The sequence below is a fragment of the Chelmon rostratus genome, chromosome 1, assembly GCF_017976325.1.
Source record: "Chelmon rostratus isolate fCheRos1 chromosome 1, fCheRos1.pri, whole genome shotgun sequence".
Classification (NCBI taxonomy): domain Eukaryota; kingdom Metazoa; phylum Chordata; class Actinopteri; order Chaetodontiformes; family Chaetodontidae; genus Chelmon; species Chelmon rostratus.
The window spans coordinates 13105174-13132329 of NC_055658.1; the positions used below are offsets into that span (position 1 = coordinate 13105174).

Genomic DNA, 27156 nt, shown 5'->3' on the forward strand with positions numbered 1-27156 from the left:
CATGGTACACCTTACACCTGCTGAATATCAGCATGTTAGCATTGTCATTGTGAGCTTGTTAGCTTGCTGATGCTCACATTTGGCTCAGAGCATCGCTGAGCCAAACTACATCCTCGCGAAGCCGGTAGCATAGCTGTAGACTCTTATTTTAAAAGAATGATATCTGGGTTTTTCTACCAGTATTACAGGATTTTAGTATTGGTACATGTTTTACGTCAGTGTTTTAATTTTTTTTATATACTGTACAAAAAATGTCCTAGTAAAACACAGCCTGGAATTAGCAATATTATGATAGCTGATCAAAGATTAAGTGTGCTAAAAAGCTGACCAAGCATCAATGCCAACTTTTGACATCTGAGAGTTTTCGACACTCAGTGCTACGGACACATTGGAGTTCAACATCCAGTCTCTCTCAGGAAGAATTGGTAATTGTGTTGGAGTCCCGTTCTGAGTGCAGGGCTGAGCAGCTCATTGAGTTGTTTAGGATGCAGGCCGTGGCTCTGGGTTCTCACCACATCCGGTCCCCTAGGTGGAGGCCAGCTCTTTGACGGACATAAATTGCCTTCCTCTCTCCTCCAGACTGGACTTGGTGGAGGCGCTCCACTGCACTTGACAGACACCACGCAGAATGGTCAGGGCACACTCAGTTAATAATCCTCGTCTCTGCACAAAGTTTTACTCTGTATGCGCACAGGTGACCTATGAGCGCCCACAATTTTTCGACTTGAAATGATGTAGTGAGAAATGGGAAAGGGCCCAATCAGACTGTTGACAAGTCTTAGTCACTTCAGCTCTATTTATCTATATATTTCTGCTATGTTTGTTTATTAGAGGCAGAGGAGGTCGGAGCAGAAGTTACTGAATAATAGAATAGGTGAGTCTCTGTCGAGGTGACTCAAAGGAGAAGTGGAAGGAAGAGTTTAGAAATTGTTGGCACATTAAGAAAGATGTGGTAGTACTGCAGGTAAGAGGGATGATGAGAAAGACTGCTTCTTTCTGTGTGTGTGTGTGTGTGTGTGTGTGTGTGTTTGTGTGTGTGTGTGAGAGAGAGAGAGACTGCAGAGGCAGTGAAGCAGGAAATTACGAAATGGAGAGAGAAGGTAAGTGAATGTGAGATAGGGAGCAAAGGGGAGAGGGGAGAAAGAAAGATGAGGGGAAGATGTGGGGTCAGGGATGAAAGTGGAGAACGAAAAAGAAGCACTTGGGTAATGGGGGTAGAATGAAAGAAGAAGAAGAAGAAGGGAGGATAAGTAGACTGGGAGGGGAGGGGAGGGGAGACAGCTGGGGAGGAGCGTTTGTCTCCCAGGGGGGAGACAGGACTTAGAGAAGCTGTCGTTCACCTTCACTTAATTCATGCTGTCGTCCCATCCTCCCATCGTCTACTGTGATGTGCCCAGACTGTCTGGTTGTGTGTGTGTGAGTGAGGGATGAGATGGAGTGGGTGGAGAGGTGTGGGTAGAATGGCTTTGTCCTTGAACAAGTGAGTTTATGTGATATTTGAACAGTATTTTTATATGTGCATTTAGTCCTGAATGCGTGTTTACGTCCATTAACGTCCGGTGTGTGTGTTTAAAGCAGCATGCTTGATGCAGCAGAGGACACGAGTAACAGTGAGACAGCACATTTGTCAAAAGTAGCCGTGCAGAAGGCCTTTTTACTGGCCGTCGTGTCAGTGCTGCCCTACAGCAGTCTGACCTTTACAAGTCTTGACTTTTTTTTTTTTTTTTCTTGTGTTTTCTTTGGAGTCGTGTTGACAGTTTTAATATGAGGAAGCTGCCTGGACCTTACTCTGCCATTTACATCGAATGAAAGAAGAAAAAGTGTCTCTTGCACATGCACTAATGGAATGAATCTGGATGTAATAATTTAGTTTTGCATGGCCCTGTCAGTTAGATGCTCTACTTTCCTTTTCGCCTTTCCTTATCTCCCTCTCTTTTCAGTTATGTGTTGTGCTTCTCTCTCTCTCTCTCTCTCTCTCTCTCTCTCTCTCTCTCTCTCTCTCTCTGTTTTCCAGGTGTGGGAGATGCTGTTGAGCTCCAAGGCTCCTCTGGTTAACGTGTTCATGGCCGTGCCAACTATCTACTCTAAGCTGATCCAGTACTACGATCAGCACTTCACACAGCCTCATGTCAAGGACTTTGTCAAAGCGGTCTGCAAAGAGAGGATCAGGTACTGGCTGTGGGATCAATGACAGACGGCTTACTCATGGGTAGACACATTTGTCTATCTAGGTGTAGTCTGCCATTTTTCACGGATAATGCAATAACACATTGTATGAATGTTGCTGATCTTTTACTCATTTCTTTATGTTTTTAAATGTTATTTATATAACATATATAAATAGATATTTTTTATATTTTCTACTACTTCAAAATTTCTACTCGACACACTGTGGACAAAATCCTCTACTCACCACACAAATCACACATCACAAATCACACATCACACGTGAAGGCAACAAATAATGTGGCTGTGCAAAAATGGTCCTAATTATCTGAAACATCCCTTTTTAGAATTTCACAGGCTTTTCATAGACTTTAAAGCAGATCGACTTTAAAGTGACATGTTTCATAAAGTTTTTATGGCATAATATAATCTAGGAATGTTTTATTTGGAGCCAAGAGTGTTTCCCTCACGTCCAGCCCTCTCCCTGCAGGCTAATGGTTTCGGGCTCAGCTGCTCTCCCCCTGCCCACTCTGCAGCGCTGGGAGGAGATTACAGGACACACACTGCTGGAACGCTACGGCATGACTGAGATCGGTATGGCACTTTCCAATCCTCTCAGGGGCCCACGCATCCCAGGTAAACAAGTTGGACTGACTTGATTCGCTTATACATCCACCCACACACACACTTAAACTTTTACTTTGTATGGAAAAGCATATACGGGGAAACAAGTAAAGGAAAGATAAAAGTAAACTTACAGGACCAATGTGTAAGATTTAGGGATAAGAATATGGTATAAATTGAATATATATACACATATGGTCATAAATAATAAATAATACTTCATTAGTTCATAATCATAATCATATTTTCGTTACCTTAGAATGAGCTCTTTATATGTGCATAGGGAGCGGATCCTTTTTCACCGAGCCTGCCATGTTTCACCACCATGTTTCTACAGTAGCCCAGAATGGACAAACAAAACACTGCCTTCATGGCCACCGTAGGTCCTCCTACACACTTGGAAAGGGAGGCAATGGCGAGGTGATGCAAGGGGTATTCAACTTCACTGGTAGATGCCACTAAATCCTACACACTGGTCCTTCAATGTCAGCCTCAGACCAGCTATATTTCAGAGTGGTTTATTCTAACACCTTCATTCTGGTAGTTAACCATAATATCCATCAACCTCAGGTGTCAAAAACACTAACAGCACTGAGGCAGCTAAAAGATGAGGTCTTGGTCCGCTTCCAAGCAAACTGCAGTGAGGTTACAAGCCAACTGCTGGATTAACGGCAGGAAATGAAGCTAGAACAAAACATTTTCTACAGACAGGTTTGACATCTGATAATCAGCAGTTGCTCGAGCTTGAAAACCCTTTCATGACAAAACAAACCACGGGCGACATTTCGTCACGTGCTCTTAACTGATCTGAACCCCAGTCGAGGTAAATGACTGCAGGTGTTGTGTGAGTCCATCACAGTCTGCCCCTCCGTTGGGTGGAGGCAGCCCATGTGAATTTGGATGCCATTCACATTGAAAATGCCTGAAATTTGTTTTCAGAGGCATTCTGTGAAAAAAATAACATGTGTTACCTTTCTTGTCTGTTGTTGTGGTGTAGTAATTAAGCCCTGCATGTCACTGGCATTACTCCTCAGAATTTGCTAGATTATGATGATCAGTCAACAAACTTGTAATCAGAGTTTGGTTCCACTACAATCACATTAAATATATTTCTAAAAATCCACGTCCTGGAAAGATGGGCAGGACAGAGCTATGTCTATGGATTTAGACAGAGCTCGAGGCTTTCATGGAGATTAATTAGAATGGAAAATGACTTCATGGAGCAGAAGAGTTTCTGCTTTCTGTTCTTTCCCAAAGTTGACGTTTATTGTGGAGCTGCTGATAATAGCACGGCCCATTAACTGCGGTTTGGCTGATCTGTTGATGAAATCTACTGGGCATCTATTAAAACTGGGCCATATTTGATTAAAGCTTCTTGACATCTAGATCTTAGACACTATAATCATTGTTTCAACATAAATTTGATGACTATATTTCAATATGTGGCAGATTCCAAGATGTCATGGACATATTTCATGGAGGAAGGTGTACAAAAGCGGTAATAAAGTGCAATTTTTAGCCAATATTAAGGTTTACAAATGCCACTGCAGCATTTAACAGCTTGTTAAATTCTGCCCAGATTAATCTGCATTTTTGACCAAAGAAACCAAACTGTTGGTGTGATCACACACTCAGTAACTTTCCTCGTTATCCCCTTTATCACGTATCTCTCAGATATCTCTGGTTGTTCTACCTCCTTCTCCAGTTTTGATCCAGTACATCGGCATCACGTGTTGTGTTTTGATCGTAGGCCGTTTTCTCTGGTGTGATGTTAGATAAAACCCCATGATTCCCACTACACCTCCCTTGCATGCAGAAACAAAGGCAAGGTCTGAAAATGAGGTCAGGCTAGTGGTGGTTGCTTTCTTCTCCTGTCATCTCCTGTCCTCCCCCCACCTTCTCCTTCCCTCCTGTTCCCCAGCCAGCTCTTCCTCTTTACAGGTAAAGCTAATTATCTTGCAAGTGGATTGAGTAATCCTCTGTCTGGCTGTGTTGTTGGGGTATTGTTTTGTTTGTTTGTCAGGTAATGCTTGGCATAAACTGAGCAGGCTGTGTTTGATTCCTCTCAGGTGATTATTAAGAATGGCTTCAAGAGGTCTGTGGTTCTATTGATGTTTCCACTGCAGCACAGAGACTTTTGTGGGAGATGTGTGTACGTCTGTGTGCATGTCTGTGCGTGTGTGTATGCAGGCGTGAGCTCGTGCCTGTTTGAGTGAGTGTGTTCCTGTCTTTAAGTAGGTTAAAATGGATCAATAGCAACCATAGGAAACACTCTCAGAAGAGAAGTGGAGTGGAGTCACTGGCCTCTTTTACACAGCCTGTTCAAGGTGGGAATGTTACGCCGATATTCCGCCTCACCTCTCTGTATGAACACGGAATGGAGGGGCATTGCTGTTCCTTTAAGCAGGCAGCGGAGGTAGTAACAGACTCCAATAGGACATCTAATTGGCCTGATTTTGTTATGTAGCTTACAGTTTTGGAGCATTCCAGATGAACAGCATTGTGGCTTTCTAGGTCATATTGCCCTTGTTGAGATGAAAATATGTAAGATTAGTTCAGCCTAGTTCTTTCCATCTTATTATTATCTCACTCTGCCATCATTTTCGTCGCCTTGATTCTTTTTCTTCCTACTTTTTCGCCCTTTTTACCAATTGAGAGAGCAGAGGCAGCATTACAGCACGTCTCCCAGTCGAAGCTTTATGTCATCTGAAGCCCAAAATTATGTAGCCTTTTATGAACGTCTTGGAAGGGAAACTGTAGACCAATCCTCTCTTGACCTTTGTCATTGCTTCTCCATTCCGCACAGATCCTTCCCCACACAGCGAGTAGCATTTCTAACCTGCCTGTGCTCTTCAAAATGGCACTCTGGCTTGTTGAATCATCAAAACCCGAATGCTACAAAGATTTCTAAAGCTCCTGACCCAAGAGGAAAAAATGATGATAGAGGAGGGTGTAAAAGGGGAGACAGATTCCCTGAATTGCACCATAAATGGATTTTGAAGACACTGTCATTGAGGGAGAGGAGTGTGTTTTTGTCATTTTGTAGATGGCAGTTTTTTTGCTGGACAAGGCGAAGAACTCACAGAAGATTACTCGTTCTACACTTCGTCACCCCGATCAGAAGAAAAGAGAACAAGAGGCTCAGAGACTAACCTTTTTCTGTTTTCTTTTTTGTAATCTCATATTTATCAGATTTGTTCTGAAGGATATTTTACTTCCTTTAGACCTTTGGCATTATTCTCATAGCTTTGGCCATCATTCCAGTCATTCATTATATTCTGCTCATCATGTTCTCTTCTGAGCTCTGGGAATGGGAAAAGTGTTACAGGGCAAAAACACAAGCTGTCACATGATTTGACAGGCTTTAAACAAAACACATCAGATAAACATATTTGGAAAATAAAGCAAAGATGGTAGAATTATTATCCAAATTACGGTGAGTTTACAAGCTGTCTGATCCTCTGACCGCTCGTTCATGCTCCATCAGATGTTGTGATATCACCATGTTCCCAGCTCTCATCCGGTATTTGTTGAGTAATAAAAATAAGACACAGGTTAAACCCAAATTATCACACTTGAATGCAAAGTGACACGATATTGTTTAAATATGATGATAACACATTTTCAGCCTCTCCTGGAAGACCTTCACAGTGTTTCTGTTCATATAAAAAGTCACAGAAATAGTTGCGTGAAGGATGAAAAAAAAAGCAAGCGAGAGAAGTTCAAACCCTGGCTCCTGTCTCACCTCTGCACAGCTGGCCAATTGCAGCATGAAGTTGGTGTCAATGTCGGACCGTCGGTTTCAGAAAATTACAGAAACAGTCGGACACAGCTCCAAACCAAGACCCATAGGTGTCCGGGGAGGAGGTTTCCAAAGAGATTCGACCCTCTGACCATCCGTTCAGACGAAGCATACTGGCTGTTTAACCCTGCTGAAGTGTCCCTCAGCAAGATATTGAATGTCCTCCAGCTGTAGTCGAACCTGATCCACTCCAGACTGATTCTAATTAAATTAAGACACCAGAACCACCTCCTACTTTAGGTCTCAATTAACCTCGTCCACACCGTCCACACCAGTTCAGGACGTAATAATTGTTATAACTTGGCCAGATTCAGCTTGTCTAACCTTCTGACTCGAGCTTGTTTCTCATCCTGCTCGTCCACTGACAAACAGTCTAGTTACTTTTGTGGTCAGTTGGTTTTCCCAGCTGGACTGGAGTGCAACTGATGGAGGGTGTGTGATAGATATTGCCAATCAGGACTGGAGTGGATTAGATCAATATGAAGTGAGAGAATCACTCTTTAATCAGGACCTGACCTGCTCTTTATTGGGAGAGCAGTGGTCTGTGAAATGGCATGATAGCCTTAAGGCAGGCACACACACACACACACACACACACACACACACACATACACACACACACAAACAGATAAAAAGCCACTGAGACCTTCCCTGTGCATCCCCTGTGCATTCTTTGCTATAATTACTTACTCACACTAGGTCACACTTGCGCGTGCACAAGGATGGAGACTGCAGGTGATGTCAGTACAAGTGGGAAGTTTCACTTTAACACTTTTTTTTTTTTTACACATTTCTTATTAATCGTTTCACTTAAACATTACTGCAGCTCACAGTTATGAACAATTACTGTATTTTTGACAGTTCTTATTATATTTCACAATTTGTCAGCTCGCTTAAAGCGTTTTTTTATGCAGCTGTGCAACAATAAAGAGCCTTGTCAAGCACTCAGCAGTAGTTAGTGCTGAAGGACAGAATTCTACTGTACAGGCAGTACTTTTTTCTTTTTTTTTTTTTCTTTTTAGAAGCAACGTAAAACAGATGCTGAAGTAGAGACTGTTATTTAAGTGGATGGTTATGGAGGTTCGTGGAGTGTTATTGGCAGTGTGTGTGTCAGAGTTGTGATTTGTGAGTTTTGGGTTGACTTAATGCCGTGTATCCTGCAGATCAGCATCATTTTTAAAAAGACAATGCTCTGGATAGATCGCAATATCCTGAAATGTTTTCTGGCCTCATATCTGTTTGCAAGAGTCTGAGACAAATGTCCAAAAACAGTTCTCTTTTGGAGTTTACTTGATGTTAAAGAGAACAGCTGCATCAGTCCATTGCCTCAGAAACCCCCACTGCTGTCTACTGACTGGTGACTGAAACAAATGGCTTTCAGTTTAGCATTTCACAAGCTCGGCAAACCATTTAGTGACCAGTTATTCCCAGCAGACGAAGGTTAATGCCATCTTGGCAAAGAGCACTCGCACTGTTTTAGAAAGACTGATGGCAATCGTCCCACTGGTCATTGCCCATATAACCGTTCAACTTCTGACAAAAATCATCCCATTTTGCTCTCAGTTGGTATATTCCCTTTGTACTCTTGTGTCATTTGTGTGTTTCTGCTTTATTTGTTGACAGGGGCTGTGGGGTTGCCACTTCCAGGTGTTGAAGTTCGGATTGTCGTGAACAACACAACCAACATTACAATTGTGGAGGGCAATCACAGAGAGACTCAGGTAAGAGATGTTATCAGAGCAGTTTTAAGGAGGGAGTTATTTTAACCCAAAAACATGATCGATTTGATCATGATGATTTTTTAAACCTAACCAGGTGGTTTTGGTGCCTAACCCTAACCAAAGTGGGGCCATCACATTAAGTGTTTGAAGTTTTATTTTAGAAGTCTAACTGGACATTTCATGTTTATTGCCTTGAAACAGTGTTGCAGGTCATCAATGAATGAATAAGCTGTAAGCCGATTTATGTCAAGTTCAATTTCAAACCCTAAACTGTACTGTACAAGCCAGAATACAGACATCTGTACAGCATATAGGATATTCTCATTGTTGTAGTATTTATTGCTCATGGAAAGACATTATTTTGCTTCATAACTCTGCATGCTGGTTGGATTCAGATTAGCGTGTGTTGTCGTGCTGTAGTACATCAGACAGCGCCTGGTGATAGTCATTTATTATTTATTTGGGCTAATTTAAACTGCACTCAAGTCTTTTAAACTGTCCACCTCTGTCTTTTCTTTTCTCTCTCTGAATATATGGCAGGTGCGTCAAGGTCTGGATGGGAAAGAAGGAGAGCTCCTAGTTCGGGGTCCATCTGTCTTTAAGGAGTACTGGAACAAACCTCAAGAGACCAGAGAGTCTTTCACTGATGATGGCTGGTTCAAAACAGGTACCAAACGCCCCTCTCCTCCCTCCTCTTCCTCCTCCCTTTTCTCTTAACTCACACTTCAGCACTGTACATGCACGCATGCATTTCACACACATTCCCTTGGAGGGAGTGAATTCTGCCACTAATTGCATCTGCATGAGTTGTACTGTCAGAGGGATTCACAGGAGGAGGAAAGATGTCAAAAGATTTTTTCGTCTGTGCTGGAGACACTTTCAGGGCTTGACTTTAAACACTTAAAAACCAGGAGTCTAGTTCAGGAAAGCACACACACACACACACGCTTAGTCTGTGTGTGTGTGTGTGTGTGTGTGTGTGTGTGTGTGTGTGTGTGTGTGTGTGTGTGTGTGTGTGTGTGTGTGTGTGCACATTTCGGGGGACTATGAGGGAGTGATAAATGGACTATGTGTGTTTTTGGTGCTGCAGGGCATTTTTCCTCCTAAGTGGTTGTGACTGCTCTGGGTCTTGAGAAACCAAGTATTGCTCTCTCGCTCTTCTCTCCCCCTCCGTCTTTCTTTAGTGTGTGTGCGTGCGTGCGTGCGTGTGTTTGTGTGGCAGCACAGAGGGAAGCTGTCATCAGAGCCTCTCTCTCCCTGCAGCCCAGCAACTCTGTCTGCACCCCCAAAGGAGCTCTGCTTTGCTGCAAAGCCACCAGGAGACAGGCGTTCGGTTGTCTTTGGGGGTGTGAAGGGAGGCTTGGGGGTGCAGGAGGGAGGGCTGAAGCAGTTTGAAGCTTTTAATTGTCATGTAGACAACAGGAGATAAGAGCCGAAGCAAAAGAGTGAGGAAAGAGTTGGAAGTATTGAGCTTTGAAATGTAGTGGTGGACAGGTTAGAAACAGTCAGCTACAAAGGGTGGCATGTAAGGCTCCTGAGAGGGTAGGGATGGACAGGGTAGGGATGAGGAGGTGGTGGTGATGGTGGAGGGGGAGGGGGAGGGCGGGTGAAAAGAAGCACGGAAGGAGCGAGTGATGGAGAGCGAAGCAGGGCGAGGCAGTGGGAGAGCAGGGCAGAGTGTGTTTAATTGGCTTTGCAGGCTGGAAGGACAGAGATCCAGAGCACAGCACGCTGCTGTCACACTCCATTACAGCCACTGGCCACATAATGAGAGCCCGCGCAATCAGCTCCCCACAGACCGGTCCCCGAAGCCACACGGGCACACACGCACACACACTGGACTACTCTATAGGAAGCTATTTAACACGTTCCTTGCCCACCCACCTGCCTGTGTTCCCTGATGCCAACATAAAAACACACACACACGCAGTTGTAAAGTGGGATGAGCTTTTTTTTCAGTCTACCAGCAGTAAAAGTTCGGTTTATTTTTGCTTAGACAACTCAACCGTTATGGTTGAATTATCGGTTCAATTGATGAGTGACTGAGTTAGAAAATGTCTGGTTCTAAAGGGTTTATATAGGGAAACGCCAGCGATTTTACACATCAAAGTTTGTTTACAGGTCCACTGTAGGAAGGAAGAAAAGTCTTCTGTGGCTAGAGAGGAAGCTGCGCCAGATCAGATCACTTCCCTCAGGTCATGTCACGTGAGTCAGTGTCGGATAGGGCTGATGACTGGAAAGAAGTGAGCTTACCAACCTCTGTAGCTAGCTCTTCATCTCTGCTCAAGGCTAGAGGCTGCATTAGCAGCTGCTAGCATAACCTGAATCTCTGACCAAACTGGCAGATGTTGAGTTGCATTGTGGGTAATGCATGCATCAGGAAGGAAAGAAGAAGACTGCAACAAAAAATAATAATAAAAAAAAACTTTAGCCTAATGCTAAATCAGTGGAGTACTCTTCAGGAAGTCAACCCTCAAAGATCATTTCAGTGAGAGATACTCGACCGCTGAGCTTAAAATTCTGCTTTGTGCGTAGCTAACGGTGAGGAGGACCTGGAAATTTGGATTTGTAAAAAGATGATAACATGTTCAGCTCTTAAAAACAACAGTTTTGTGGAATCTTTCCATCAGTGTGAAGTCGCTGGACAACCAGCAGAGACGAGTCGAAATAGTTAGACCAGGGGCTGGTTTATTTTTGAGCCTTAGACTTAAGCAGGCTAGCTGTTTTCCTCCTCCGCTCAATCTTTATGCTAAGATAAGATAATTGCCCGGTCTATCTCATCCCTCTCAGCAAGAAAGCTATAAACACATTCCCAGTCAATGTTAAATTAATTTGACAAGTAGGGTGTAGTGTTCTTTTTCCGTTTGCAATGAGAAAGTGTTTGCTACAACTCCAATTCTCAAATCTGACTAGCTTCTTCTTAGCAGAGTGACAAAAAACTGAATATCTCTGAAAAGCAGAAGAAGATGTTTTATTAATTTAAACTCTTGACCATAAATCTATGGTTTGCAGTAGGGAAAAGAATGCTTCTGCAACCAGCAGCTGATTCCACTTCACAGCTCCATGCACACAGTGAGACACATACAGCTGATTTATAGATGAACACATGCTCATGTGGACAGTAAACTCCCACACAAGTTACTCTTGTCCACACACATAATTCTGCCATTTCCACACAAACCCTCTCAGTGTGTACATCTGTGGGGGAGAAGTGTTAGATGGAGGCTCCTTGCAGACTCCATGCATTTAACCCCCCCCTTAGCTTCCATGCTCCGCTCTCACACTCTTACCCTTTTTACCCTCACACCTGCTCTCTTTTTTACACCCCACCTTTCTCTCTGACACTCTGCCTCGTCCTCACACTCCATCTCTGACTTGCTAACTCTTCGCTGATCTCTTGTCACCTTCCCACCGAGCTTTCTACATCTCACTTTTTCTACATCCTCCAGGATTTGACCTTCAGGTCAGGGAGGGAAAATGAAAGGCGTTCAGCAGTAGCTTTTCAGGGACCCAACTAAGATGTGCTTTTTTTGGACTTAGGCTGTCGTAATTGGTGTGTTAGCTTTGACTAACTATTAAGTCGATCTTTAACTTAATGAAATGCTAATGCAGTAAAATATCACGCACACGCACATCTGACACATCCACTAACTTGATTGCAGTGAAGTGTTTAAGGGACTCTTCTTGCTCTGAATTGTAGGTCCTGAGCTCCATCTTCTCCCACGCTCCCAAACTCCATCATTCAGCCAGTTAGGTGAAGGAGGCAGGATTTATATGCAGCCTGAGAGACATTTTAGCTGAGACATAGAGGGTGAGAAAAAGTTATCTGATGGCTCTTCAGACACACTGTATGCAAGATCTACTGTATGGAAAGTTAAGGCAAAACAGAAGTAATGTACAGTGTCTTCAGTCAGATAATGGTCAAGATTCCATTCAAATGGAGTGCAAATTTGGAATAGATCTTCAGAAATTTGGCAAAAGATAATGCAAATTAGTGTGCATTTCCATCCACTACTTATACAAATATTAGGGTGCATTGAGATAAACAGTTATTGGTGCTAATTCTCCGGCCAGGTACAAGTGAACCATTGCTGAACAAGAGGGCGAATCAGGATGACAGAATTAAATGAGCGCCATCAACCCTGAAAAGGTGAAAAACAACGTAGGAAAACGCAATCAAGATGTTGCATTTTTTTTGTTTCATGTATTAATTTGAGGAAGGTTACAGTCCTCCTCATGTCTTCACACAGATCTGATGTTTTTGTTTGTCAGATTTCCTTGTGTGTGTGTGTATATATACTATATATATACACACACAAGCTGAAATTGTGCATAAGAGACATAACAGTAACAGGCATAACAGGCAACTATATTTATAACCTAAAAATTACATTTTGTTAGATCATTCAGCAGAACTGCATTGAGCTGAAATGGAAAAAAAAGTGGTTTCAGATTAATTCGAAAACCCATCCTGTTTGCACTGTGTGACTGACTCAGAGTGGAAGATGAAATCTGAGAAAAAATAAAGCTAATAGAGCAGACTGACAGGCCAATAGGACGAGGAGGCAAAGGGGAGATTGCCAAAGAAAAGTGGAGTGTAAGAAGTGGAGAAAGGAGTGTGAGAGTTTGGATCAATAAGTTCTCAGCTGGCGAGAGGTATCTTCTCAGTGCGAGCGGGCGCTGGGTAGCATGACTGGCAGCGCTATAGGGAAGCTGTCACCTTCTCCTGAGTGCTCTTCTTTCCATTCATCTTCACAAACGTCTGTGAGCACACTGATGCCCTCTCGCCTTTTTTAACCCTCTTTTAGTGCTAGCCTTACAGTCTCTTTGCCGTCCAGAGCTGCGGTATGAGTTCAGCTCAAGTGAACAAGGACTGCAAGGGGCTTTTGTTGTCGGATTTGATGATTTGTAAATACAGCAAGTCGGAAGAGGCAACAAAGATGAAAAACCGGAAAGTGGTGCAGTAGATTTGGGTTTAGTCTGTGCCTATCAACCAAGAGAGCCCAGTGCTCCTCCTGGAATGGATTATGATGTTCTGAAATAAACCATAAATAAATGTATGAATACATAAATTAGTAAGGACTTGTGGGACGAGAGAGAAGCTTGGGCATTAGCAATTTTTTAAATTTTGCATTTCAGCGATGAATAATGGAGGCTCAGTTGTAGCAGGCAGTGTAGAGGAAGCTGTGTTTGGGGTCTTACTATTAGCCCTGCCTTATCTGATGTTTAATTATTTATTTCATTAACTTGGAGGGACGGAGACTCACGGCCAGGAAAGTTAATAAGGGGGTTAATCTCTTGTCATTTTACCACAGTTTCACACTCTTAGTGGCTTATTCTCACAGAACCAGCTGGATCCTGTAAGAGCCAGAATTGGCAATAAATGTGGAAAATATGTTTTGGTGTCAAGTTGGAATTTTGTCGTTGCAGCTAAAACCATTTCCACAAGTGTTTCAGGATTCACCTGCCAGGCTTGTATTGCCACTTATACCATGGTCTGGGTGAATACTCGATTCTGATTGGCTGCAGGGTGTCCGTTAAAAAGTGTTATACCATGGTCTGGGTGAATACTCGATTCTGATTGGCTGCAGGGTGTCCGTTAAAAAGTGTTATAGGACACCTATAAAAGAAGTTCCAGTCAAATAGCCTGATTGTTCCAAATTATTGCGCTGGCTCAAATGCTAGTTGGTAACCGTGGCAACAGAAACTCAGAACATACGTTAACATACGTTATTTCACAGTTTATTTATCACAACAGCAAGACAGTAGACAAAACATGAGTGATTTTATAGTTTCATGTAACCTATTTGGTGAATTTGATAATTTTGAAGACTGGGATGCAGCAGAAGAGAAAGAGAGAAGAGAATATAAGAAGGAGATGCGACACAAGGAGGTGACGCCGGAGGAACTGAACAATTTAGAGGATGAAAAGGACGAGGTAAACATGAAGAAAACCACGAAATGGGCAGTTAAAACATTAAGAGACTTCCTAGCTCAGAAAAACATGGACATCGACGGTTCACCCCTCCGCGTCGTCCATTCATTTCTGATAATGGACACCTCGTCGGGCATGATCCCTTACTTATTTTATAAACAAACTGTATGTTCTGCAGAGGCTTTTCAGTCTCAAGTAGGGAGGCACCCATCTGATTCTGACACAGGAAATCGATCCAATACTTTCTATGGGCCTGTTTGCACTAAGCTTTTACAAAGAATTGTCATTTATTTTAAGGCATGTTGTGTGAATTCTGATTTAATTTATCAAGTTTGTTTGCATTAGTTTGTGACTTATTTGTAATGTGATCACCAAGATGCTGGTGCACGATTATTATTATTTGATAAAATTTATATCACTGTTTATTTGTCACATTTTGTTTTACAAAGTTAGGAAAGCAGGGTTTAATTCAAGCCTGATGTTCCCTTACACATAAAAGAATGATCCCAGTCTCTTCCACTGTGAGGCGCACAGCTTGTTAACGAAACACTGGTGTCACATTGGTACTCTGTATTGGCAAATTCAGGTGTCAGAATCGGATCAGAACTGAATAGAAGTGGATCGGTGCATATGTGAATGTTAAAACACATTCAGTTGAGATTGTGTGTGCGCGGCCTCTTGTTGAGGCATCTGTGTCTCTCTGTGTCTGCCTGTGTGTGACCGAGAGAGATGTAACCCTAGCTGTAAAGGTGAGCTTCAGGTCTGCAGGCGAAATTCTCTCCACAGACAGACAGACAGACAGAAGTGTGGCTCATATCCTGCAGAGACATCACTAGTCATTTGTGCATCGCTCTTTTGCTCCCAGCTGTGCTCTCCTCTTCGCTGCCTCCATCCCTCTCTGTGTTCCCAATGTCATGTTTCACCCCGAGTCACATTGTGTCCTCCTAACTCCAATGTCAGATCTCCCTGTGGGATCCACCAACACCCCGCCCTCCCAGCACTTAGTTTCAAACCAGCCATCCCTGTGACATTTACAGCCAAGGTGTCAGTGTGTGGTGGTCCTGGTTCTGTTAACACCAGTTGCAGGTAGTTAAACACTGCATCATGTGAGCCACTAAATTCCAGTAGTTTGTGGCAAAGAGGAAGATGTCACTTTTCTCTCTGTCTTTTTTGTCGAAATCATTAAAAGAGACTATTTTTTTTGGGGGGGGGGGTCTATTTACCCTTTGCTTCTTTTCTTCCAACCTTCATCTGTTCCGCTCAAAAGCAAAGACACAGGAGATACTGTGATTTCAAATATTACCAAAAGCCAAACTAATCTGAGTTTTGAAATCTGGTTTGCTCGGTGCTCAGCCTTTATAATCGACTGCTGTTTTCTGGAGTCAGTGTGTCTCGGTCGACTATCAGGTTTGTGTGATTCAGTGCAGAGAAGGAGCATGTAAACTGCGGTTAAGTAGTTTGCTTGATGAACATGGCAGATCTGAGACTGACATCAATCCCCAAGTTCAGCTTGTTATCTGCTGGTGGAGAGGCAACCCAGCGAGGAATATAATCAGTAACATTAACATAATGTTATAGCAATTCAAGCCACTTTAATTGCATTATATTGAACAAATTAGATCACTCAACCAAGTGCAAAGTGCTTTCTTGTAAGATATTAATTACTAAAAAAAGGCGCTGTGACAAAAGTTAAGGATGATGAATAATGTCAAAGCTGAGATTCCACTGCTCGGCTGTCTGTTATTTATCCTCATTAACTCTTCCATCTAGTCATCGGGGCTTTAATGTGGAACATTAATATTCATATATGTTAAGTGTTTACAGTCACTGCGAGAAGAGGCACAACTCACATTTGGACCTCTCTCGTCGTTGTGCAGATAACGCTGCCCTCTCCTCAGCGATGGAGGACACTCAGCTTCAACCCAGAGTGTGAGAGTTTAGGTTGTGCCGAATGTGGTGAAAGAGCGTGACTCCACTCGTACTCGCAGAGGAGAAGCATCTCCTCGTCAGGCTCACTTCAAACACTTCAGTGATGCTAGTGCAGAGACATGGCTAAACACAACTCAAAACAAACTTTTGAGTTTTGCTTGATGAAAAGTAATTTTTCAAAACTATTCATGGGTTTAAAAAAAGTTTGTATTGACTCGATGTCTGCATTTGCAATATACAGAGGCTTGAGTGCAACTATTCCAAAATTAAAATACAGTCATATCTTACACAGCTTATGCAACCTCCACGAGAACTGTTGCTGGTCAGCTCAGAGCAGTGATCTGGATTGAGTGGTGACTGCTGATTGTGAGAGCAGCACATTTACTGCAGTAACAGGTCAAAGAGTACTAATACCACACTGTAAAAAATACAAGTAAAAGTCCTGCATTGAAAACGTCAGTAACATTGGGGAGAGTATAGTCATTCAGTCAGGAAGATATGCTTAAAAATTAGGCCTTATTCCAGCTATAGCACTTTCTGATTAAGACTTGTGGGATGTGCTGTTGTTATTCAAGTTGTAGAAGATTTCTTTGGACATGTTTACAGCGCATTCAGAATATGGGTCTCAGTTGGGGTTTTTAGCACAGTTTGTAACACACGGCCTCTTGTGCGTTCACGGTCAGCTCTGTACGTTGCTGAGCCAACAGTTCACAGGCTGGTAGAGACACATACACAAAACAAAAGCCCACATCTCTGGTTGGAAGCAGAAACGCATACTTTTTAAAGTGATTGATTTATTTTTTTATTAGTTTTAGGTTAACCAACAGCCCAAACCGGAAAATTATTAAAAATATTAAAATGAAAATTTTCACATTCGTGAAGCTGGAACCATGAAACGTTTTATCACGAAAAAGGACTTTACAATTATCAAAATATTTGCTAACTATTTTTTGTCAATTTTGTCAATTTGTCAATCAGCCTATTGTTTCAGCTGTACTTTTGCAAATTTATCATTTGTGAAGTTACTAGTAACTAAAGCTGTTCAATAATTGTAGTGGAGTAAAAGTAAAATATTTCCCTCTGAATTGTAGTGGAGTTTAAGTAGAAAATGGCATGAGAAGGAAATACTCAAGTACAAATACCTTACATTTATACTTAAGTGCAGAGCTTGTAAATGTAATTAGCTGCATTTCACCACTGTTGATTACACACTGTGAGGAGAGCCATGTGACTGAATTGAAGGTTTGAAATCACTTTAAAGCATCAGACTAGTACCTGGTTTTATTTGTTCATAGAAGAAGCCTAGAGCAGTATAATAATCTTAATGATAACTGTAGCTATGGCAACACCTTGACACAGAAGTGTATTTCAGACTTAAAAGATCAGACTTTGTTTAGTCAGTAACGATTTTTTGAACCTTCAAATGCCGTGAAAAGCAAAAAGGAGCTAATGAGGATTTCACATGACAACAGAATATAAGACAAGATGGAAGAGAAATGAATGGGAAAGATGCTCAGACTAAAGAAAGGACATGTCTGCTTTGTCCTTTCCTGCTTTTTAACTGCTTCAGCATGATTTTTTAAGCAATTAATGGCTGAGCAGTTTAGATCTTTTTGATAATTTAGTCGTTAACACTGACTGGATACTCAAATTTCTCATTTGCCGTAGTAATTGGTGGGAATCATAGATGTGTTGGTTTCAGAGCGAGATGTGCAAAAAAAAGATTTGACCACTTTATTTGATTTTTAGCCACACCTTACTCATGGATGAAAGCTGGTTTCTTATTTTTTAAACTGCTGCAGTCTGAGTTTGAGTGAGCACCATCTCAACGCCACAGTGAGAAAATATTGTGAGTGATAACATGTTTTCATTTCATCACTCAGAGTGCACTTTACAGAAGGCCACATGCCAGCCACATCTCGAGGGTTGAGTGGGGGGGGTACACACAAAAACAAGTGCACGGTGCTTAGATCAAGGTCAGGCTCAGATGACATTCAATTAGAAACACTCACGTACCAGTTATTTCTGTCTATTTCAGAAACAGCAGAAATGTGTAGATGACTTCTGTCGCCTCCACAAACACTGTCTCTCCCTCCCCGACACCTCCAGCTGCAACACTAGTGGCACACAGGCTGAAGTGTTTTTGTGATGTTGGCCTTTGTCATATGTCACACTCTGCCCTTTTCTCTCGCACATTTCGTCAAAGCAAAGCAGCATGTCCGGACTGTTTGAGTAATCTTGAATAGTTGTGTGGACTGAGGCACATGTGTGCGCCCAGTCAGAAATAAATTCAGAACATTGATGAATGATTTGGGGAAAATCATTTAAAATACCCCACAGCTGCTTTTGAGTCTCGAAAATCGTGGTTTTCTGAGGTAACAGAAACGGCAGCATCACTGTGGAGCCCCCCCGTGCCGCCTTCCTGCCTGCTCTGAGAGTTTGTTGAGTGGGTACTCAGGGTGAGAGGCAAACAGTTTGTTTGATGGGTAAAGAACCCACAGCCTGGTGCAGCCAGGAGGATACCTGCCCTGTCTGGGCCACATTTAAGCTACAACCTGAGCACTCACATGTACTGATAGACACTGCATGAGCAGAATCATGTGGCATGATGACATGTATGTTTTTTGCTAAGCAGTATTTAGAAATATTACCTTCCAGTTACAGTAAAGGAATATATGGCTGTTTTATGCTGTATGGAGGTGACATGTTTTGTAAGATATCATTTCTAATTTCGCTTTTACATTTTTCAGAGTAACCTTCACAGCTGGCTGCTCCCCCGTCACTGCAGACAATTCATATTTCTCTTCTTTTTTTTCCAATGTACTGTGCTTGGTTTACCATGGAAAACTGTCAAGAATTACACCAATGTAGACATCTTTGAGCGGCGAAAAAATGAGAGCAGGAATGAAGGCCAATCACCAGAGTTCAGTTAGAATGTTAAAATGACAAATGCAGCACAAATTCCTCTTCAGGCAATTTTGTATTAATCTGAAAAATTGCTGTAGCTGGAATTTTAAAAAGAAACGTTGATTACACACTTCTCCTCACAATGTTGCTTTTCCCGTTAAGAAAAGTATAATTAATGGCTTAAAAAGGAATTTGTGTTGATTGTCTGAAATTTCAATTACGCTGCAACAGAATGAAGTTTTCTGCGAAGGCAACTAATGTCATTTTCTGGTTTTTCTGAAAGGCGTTATGGAAGTTTTCTCTGCCCTTCGTCCTCCAGTTTAAGTCTCGATCTGTTTTTATTTCTTTTTTTTTTCCACACTGTGTGCCTTCACTTTCTTTAATGCCTCAGAATGAGATGAAAGCCCAGTGCAATTAGGCTTCTTATCGTTTTAATTAAGAAAGCCATTCGGCCATATCTGCCTCTGACGCCATAACACATAATGGCAGAGAGTCTCTGATGCCTGAAGTTGTGTTTGTAGGCTTGTGTGTGTGTTTAAGTATGTACTGTGTGTGTGTGTACATACAGTACATATGTGTGTATGTGTACAAGCTTGTGAGCACGTCCTAGTAACACAGTTCCCAACAATCTCTCTCCCGTCCTTCTTTCCTCTTTTATCAGTCTGTGTTCTCCAATCACTATTCCCACTTGTGCCTCTCTGCAAACATGCTGTTCTATCCCTCGTTATTTCCTTCTCCTCAAAGAGACAAGGTCAAAGAGTCCTGTATAAGTACTTCAAACTCAATTCAAGTATGTTGTCTGAGTGTTTCTTTTCAACCCCTTTGTCAAACATTGCCTCATTAATGCCATTTCCTTCCTCCACGCTAAAACATTTGCAGCCAAATGGATGAATTTTATGGTGTTTTTATCTGTTTCAGGCCGTGTGTACACATACAGGACAGGGAACAGCTTATCTGCGTGCATGTAAACTGCTCTTTTCCCCATATCTATTTGCATAAGACGAAAGAACTACATGGCTGTAACCAAATTATACCTACACTTTACCCCCCCCCCCCCCCACAAAAGAGGAGAATAGGGAAACTGTAACTACTCTTTAAGCGGTGTTAACTCCCAACCAAGCTAAGCTCCCCCCCTCTGCTCCCTCCATCCTCCCATTCCTCCCCTCCCCTGTTACCCTGGCCTATCAGTGCGGAGCAGTGGTCTGTGAAGAAATTCCCAATATCTAAATTTACACACTGTATCAATCTTGTTTAATAGACTGGAAAGCTTATAGCTGCCGTGGCAAGCCGGCAGAGAGGGCAGCGGTGATAAATTGTCGGTGTGCAGGCGACAGCCGCCCGTGATGTATAATGAAATATTTATGATTTATCCCAGCTAATAAACTGAAATGAAGTGCGTGATGTATGGGAACAGATGGGCCCTCTATTGATGCTGAAGCGGAGAGGCAAGAGGGGGGAAGACAAGACGGGAGATAGGTGGAGAGAAGGAAACAGGAGATATGATGAGAGATGCTCCAGAGGTAGTGGAAAAAAAAAATGGAGGGCAAGGATGGGACTAAAAAAGTTTAAAAAAATAAAATAAAACAAAATAAGATAAATAGTTATGTGTGTGCAGCAGTAGAAGCTAAGAAAGTAGACACAAATGTAAGATGGATGGAGGGTTGCAGGGGTAGAGCAGAGCACAAGTGACATTAAATGATGGAGTAGAGGACAGAAGGAAGATGGCAGTAAAAACAGACCACCATCCAAATAAAATCCTTCTCCTAAAATGCTTCATCGTGCTGATTCCAGGTAAGACAGATCCAGTTGTTTTCATTAATCGATTCCATATTTTAGGTGTAGTCTTTGTGTCAGCAAGCACGCTCAGCTGAATCTGGTGGAAATGTGCCGAGCAGGGCTGTACCCAGGATTTTACAAATGCTGAGTCCAACCTCCCCTAATGCAACTCCACCACGACTAAGAAATAAAGGAATGGTTTCACAGTTTGGAAATACACGTATTCACTGTGTTGACAAGAGTTAAATGAGGACATTGCTACCACTCAAATATCTGTTCAATATGAAGCTACTGCTAGCAAGCGCTTAGCTTAACATTAAGACAATGCTGGGGAAGCAGCTAGCCTGTGTGTGTTTGAAGCTGACAAAATCTGTCTACCAGCACATTAATTAACACGTTATATCTTATTTGTTTAATCTGTACAAAAACTGAAAATCAGCCAACATTGTGGTTTTATGGGTGTTATGGACCAGACTTTTTCTTGGCTGGGAGCTGTAACTTCCTGAAGTTGCCGCTGGTTGCCTGGACTCAGTTTTCTCATCTGATTTTCTCATCTAACTTTCAGCAAAAGGGTGAATAAGCATTTGTTTTTGTATTAATTTAACCATTATATAATCATGTCTGTAAATCTCATCTCACTGCACAATGGTGCCTCTCCAAAACGCTAGGTATTGAATGCTGGTGGAAAAATATTAATGCCTTTATTTTATTGTATTTTGATTCATTTTCTTGTATGTCTGAAGCAGGTCTATAACTAAAATTTTGCATCTAAAATGCTTCACAAGAACAAGCAATAATTTACAAGTACATAGTAAATGCACAGCTGAGATGACGAGACTATAGGCACGATCATATTTTGACATCATTCTAATAGTTGTGGAAATATATCCTGACACATACTGATCGGTGGTTGCACTTGCACATTTGCATATCACAGAAGAGTGGACTGTCGGCCTCGGTGGAGGTCTGCACTCTCCAAGTGCTCTTCAAGTTAAATAAAATATACAGATTATTTCGTGCACAAGTTTTTTTTCTTTTATAATGTTGAATATAAAAGCTGTCTGTTTTAAGAATACTGACTCCGAAACAAATTCACAATTAGCCTTAAAACTTAAAACTCACTGTGTATATTTGTTTGTGAAATTCCCCTCAGATTATTAAACCCTCAGATTTCCACAGATGGCACAGATGCAGATTGTCCTCCCTGTCCTCAGCAGTGCTACAGCCATGGTCCCTGTCCTTGACCTCTGCTGACCTCTCAGTCCACCACCTCTATTCAGCCCCCCAACCATAACTACAGCATCAGCTGAACCTCATCACAGTCTCTCTCTCACACACACACATCCACTCCCTCCTCGGTCCCAGCTGTGGACACAGCACCTGTAATAATCCAAAAGGACACCTTCCTGTTCCTTCTTTTCTCCTCGCCGCTCCTTCCCTCCTCTGTCCATTTTTCTCCCCCTCCGTCTCTCTCTACTCATCCATACTGACCCATTTCCTCTGCTCGTCATCCCCAGGCCCAGCTGAGCCCCTCATCCCACATACTGTACTCATCCTCCCCCACACCTGTCCACCAGACACCTACATCTGCGTGCGTGCATGCGTGCGTGCCTGGAGGATGATGTGGGGGGAGGTCACACTTCAACTGCACAATCTTTCGAACACATGCTTACACACACACACCTAAGTTTACTTTTGCTTCATCACTGTAACTAAAAAACATGGCATGGTGAAACCGAAAGTATGTTTACGCTCCAAATCGTACTTTTTGCTAGTTTTTTACTGAACTGAAATATCTCAACAACTATTAGATGGATTACCATGAAAATTGGTACAGTTATCCATGGGGTCCAGAAGATAACTCCCGTGACTTCCTAATGATTTCCTGACCTGTCCTGTAGTGCCACCAGCAGGTGTCCTATCCCATTGCCATCCTGAGCATTTTAGCATGCTGTCATTAGCATTTAGCTCATAGCATCATTGTTTCTAAGTTGAGCATCACTCAACTGGCATGACTGAAGACCCCTCGTCTTGTTTAATGATAAACACCACTAAATTCACAGATTTTTTCCATTATGGATCCGTCCATTTTTTTAACCAGCTCATAAGCAGAAAAACTGTTTGATCAATAATGGACGGTGGCACTTTCTTAATCCATTTGTACTGCCTCTCTCCTTGTTTGGACGTGTGTTTTAGGAGACACGGCGGTCTATAAAGACAGTGTGTATTGGATCATGGGCCGCAGCAGCGTTGACATCATCAAGAGTGGCGGCTACAAGATCAGTGCCCTCGAGGTGGAGCGTCACCTACTGGCTCATCCAGACATCATAGGTAAGTGTGCTGTACAGGTTTAGTCTTTAAGTACAAGGGAGGCATTTGTCATTGTAGCACTGTTCTGTAGCACATTGGCTATTAAACAAAATCACAATCAGGTTAAAGTGTCAAGGATTTTGGGGACGTTCACATCAATATTAGGAGAATACTATAGCCCTTTTTATGCAGTATATAATCCCCCAGTTTAAGACAATGCAGCAGGACAATGATCCTAAACATACAGACAAGACGGCCAACTAAATAGTTGGATGTTCTTGACCATCCCCTAAAATTAATAGACTATGTAGAAAAAGATACTAATCTAATGTGCATGTAAACACCTTCTAATTAAAGATAAGAGCCAGTGCCACCTCAATCACTGTTGCGTTTGAAAACAAATGTGCTGAGTGCCGTCAGCGTCCTAATACTTAAGCACCGCACTGCAAGATTAAAGAATTTGAGCGGTTAAAACTCAACAACAATGTCTTCTTTGTGTGATCTTAACCTTGCAGATGTGGCTGTGATTGGGGCCCCAGATGCCACTTGGGGTCAGAAAGTCACTGCAGTGGTGCAGCTGAAGAAGGGGCAGAGTATGAGTCTGCCAGAGTTGAAGACCTGGGCGAGGTACTGTGACTTTCAGCTTGATAACATAATAGCTCAGTCAATAGCACTGCATGAAAAAATTCAGCTCCTTCATTCATTCATCCATCCATCCATCCGTTTCATCCATCAGCTGTACCTGCTATGTCCCAGCTGGCACTGGGTAAGAGGTGGGGTACACCCTCAACAGGTCACTAGTCAGTGACAGGGCTGACGCATAGAGATGGACAATCATTCACACCTGAAGTCACCTATGGGCAATTTCTGCCACTTTTACACCAAAATTAGCGCATAACTAATAACTTGCAACCAATCCACCATCCTGAATTCACAAAAAACAAAACACAAAAAGAACACTGTATCCCATTAATGCAAATGAGAGCTGACCCTGTCTTGGTTTAATCTTATTACGCTGATTCAAGGAGAAGCTCTTTGTCAGTCCTGTGGTAAACAAATGAAGGCTCCTGATGCAGACTCTGCAGCTCTGCGAGCAGTTCAGCACACATATCCCCAGTGAGCGGACCCGAAGTCCTCCGATCAATATGAAGGGATGTGAGAGAAAGAGAGGCCAGAGATGGACTAATGAGGGGAACTGAAGGAAAGACGAGATGAAAAAGAGGAAGATGTGGAGGAAGCGAACACATGATTGTTACGGAGGGCTTTGTCTTACGTGCTAACAGTTTTTTCTTTCCTTTCTAAATGTCAGTGGAGTTTATTTTATCTAACGCAGACAGTTGTTGGTGACATGCAGCCCTTTGCTTTGGAGTGACTGAAGACACAAACATTCCTTTTTTATTTTCCTCCTCTTTTACTCACCCTCTACACAGAATGTAGTCTAACTCATTTGTCCACCTTTTTCCTCACTTTCCCACCATCTGTTTTTTGTCGTCTACACTGTCTTTCTACTCCCCAACTGCTATCATTTATTCACATCTCTGAATTCTGTATGAGTGCATTTTGTGTGTGTGTGTGTGTGTGTGTGTGTGTGTGTGTGTGTGTGTGTATGTGTATGTGTATGTGTATGTGTGTGTGTGTGTGTGTGTGTGTGTGTGTGTGTGTGTGTGTGTATGTGTGTGTGTGTCAGGGCTGTGGGCTCCATATGGTGTGGGGGTGTTAGGTCCTACTGCTGTGGCCTGCTGGTCCAGCATGGTGGATTACTACTCCTGCCTGTGACCCAGGTTAACACACACACACACACACACACACACACACACACACACACACACACACACACACACAGTGTTTGCAGCCAGGAGTGCTGCCAGCGGACAGACAGTGCCAGCACACAGCCCACTGCTGAGGCCAGGGTGTAGGGGAGGGAGAGGGAGATAAAATGAGACATAAACAAGTAGATGGATGCTCACTCTTCAGTGCCCTGGCTTCAGCTGTCAGTCTGAATCTGTATCACACCCTCTGTGCCCCACACTGCCTTGAACACACGCACACACACATCCCTCATGCACACACAAACACACAGCCCTGGAGAAATTGGTGACACGAGGAAGCCCCATTACAGAGACAGTGTATGTATGCACATATACACACTCACACTTTACTCACCGAGTCAGGGCGAGCGAGAGACGGCGACATCTGCTGAAAGGAGTGTTTGATGGCGGCAGTATGAGTCATTATGCTCACTCGCACCACATACACATACACACACACACACACACAAACTCAGGCACAAACAAACAAACAAACTAGGTTAGAAGATAATAGAAAAGCTCCAGGCTTCAAGACTTGACGTAACAACCATGCACTTGCAACAGAAAAAATAAAACACTTTTAATTATCCCAGCCTTCTGTTTCGCCTTTTATTATTTGTTTTTTTATTTCATCTCACAGTGATTATATTGTTTTGTACGAAGGGAACTGTCTGTGTCTGCAAGGCGAATAGTGGATATTAGGGAGGAGAGCTGCAGAGTGTATGAAGGACATTTCTTTCCTTATCTCGACTACTCTGCCACAGGGCTAGCTTTTGTTTTGCAGTTGTTTTTTTTCTGCTTTTGTTGTCTTTTTTGTTGTCGCACGTCTGCTTGTGCATACTCCCATCCATGTGTGCACATTGATCAGTGTAGTGCGTGTCCTTGTGCATGCCTGTCTGAGTTGAGTCTGTGTTTATCTCCCCCTCTGCAGTAAACAGTCTGTGGTGTATTAACATCAGGGTTTATTGCAGGGAGCACATGGCACCCTACAGCATCCCTACTGGCCTGGTCCTGGTGGAGGAGATGCCAAGGAATCAGATGGGCAAGGTCAACAAGAAGGACCTCCTGCAACACTTCTTCCTATGACTGGGCCACTTCAATATGTGTGACAACATGCAAGTTCCTGGTTAAAGAACAGCAGGTGTAGTTTCTTGCTTTCCCCATCTGGTCCTTGGATCACGCAAACATCATAGACAAGTATGCAGAGGAAATACAAAAGTATTGAATAAACACCTCATGGAGACCTCTGAGATAACTTCATCACTGCTACAAATCACTGCAAATCATGCCAAGCATTGTTGATCAGTTACCCAAATTACAACTGAATTTATCAAGTAAAAATCTAAATTATCTCAAGTACCTTCAAAAATAGTGGTGACGGTTTAAACTAACCAACGTACAGTGTATAAGAAGTTGCCTAGTACTGTGAATTGGTATGCAATACGACTAATATGACCCACTTTTGTAGGGTTTGTAATTGTTCCTGGTTCCATACTTCATACAGTATAATTTCTAAGCAGCTTTAGAATATGTAGTATGTTTTCACACAATGCTCAAAACACTCAATGCAGACTGAAAACACTTCTTAGTGCAGTGACACTAGCCACAGTGTACTGTACGAATGGAAGAGCTGCTGCAAACAAAAACATAAATGAAGGATTTTCATTTAACTGTGGTACTTCTGGTGCAGTTTGTATACTCACTGCAAAAACAGTTGACTATAAAGATAAAAAAAATAATAAAATATAAAATACTTTATACAACTAGTATGTTGTATAGAACTGGGACAAAAACTGTGATACAGTTACTTCGATGTCAGTCTCCTTTATGACCCAGCAGTACTGAGATGCTTAGTCTGCTGTGGCACCAGATGAATACTAGCACATACCATGAACTGAATGTTCAACAGTCCCAGTACAAATACTTAAACACAACGGTACCTCCTAATAAAAAGTGTTTTGAATGCTATTATTGGTATATTCTGATGTTTTATTGGTGAAAATGGTATTATTAGGGGATACAGAATGACAATTTTGGTGGTAGAGTGGTGTACCTAGAATCTCAAGTCATGGCTAATTAAACCCTTTACCAAACAAAATATAAGATAATGTGCCAGTAGACCAATAGACATGAAATCAGTGATCAGTGAGAAAACAATGTTAGTATTAGGTCCTAGGC

The 27156-nt window shown here is 42.4% G+C and overlaps 1 protein-coding gene across 2 annotated transcripts in view; it reads left to right on the plus strand.

Annotated features, from left to right (window-relative positions):
• The window catches only part of acsf3 (acyl-CoA synthetase family member 3), a 34207-nt gene extending 7051 nt beyond the window's left edge, over window positions 1-27156 (plus strand). For both annotated transcript variants that reach the window (XM_041936356.1, XM_041936362.1), the window contains exons 4-10: window positions 2015-2169; window positions 2657-2802; window positions 8216-8313; window positions 8854-8980; window positions 23057-23191; window positions 23686-23797; window positions 25950-27156. In XM_041936356.1, the coding sequence (XP_041792290.1) occupies window positions 2015-2169; window positions 2657-2802; window positions 8216-8313; window positions 8854-8980; window positions 23057-23191; window positions 23686-23797; window positions 25950-26064 (888 nt within the window). In that variant the 3' untranslated portion in view covers window positions 26065-27156. The remainder of the gene's footprint in view (window positions 1-2014; window positions 2170-2656; window positions 2803-8215; window positions 8314-8853; window positions 8981-23056; window positions 23192-23685; window positions 23798-25949) is intronic.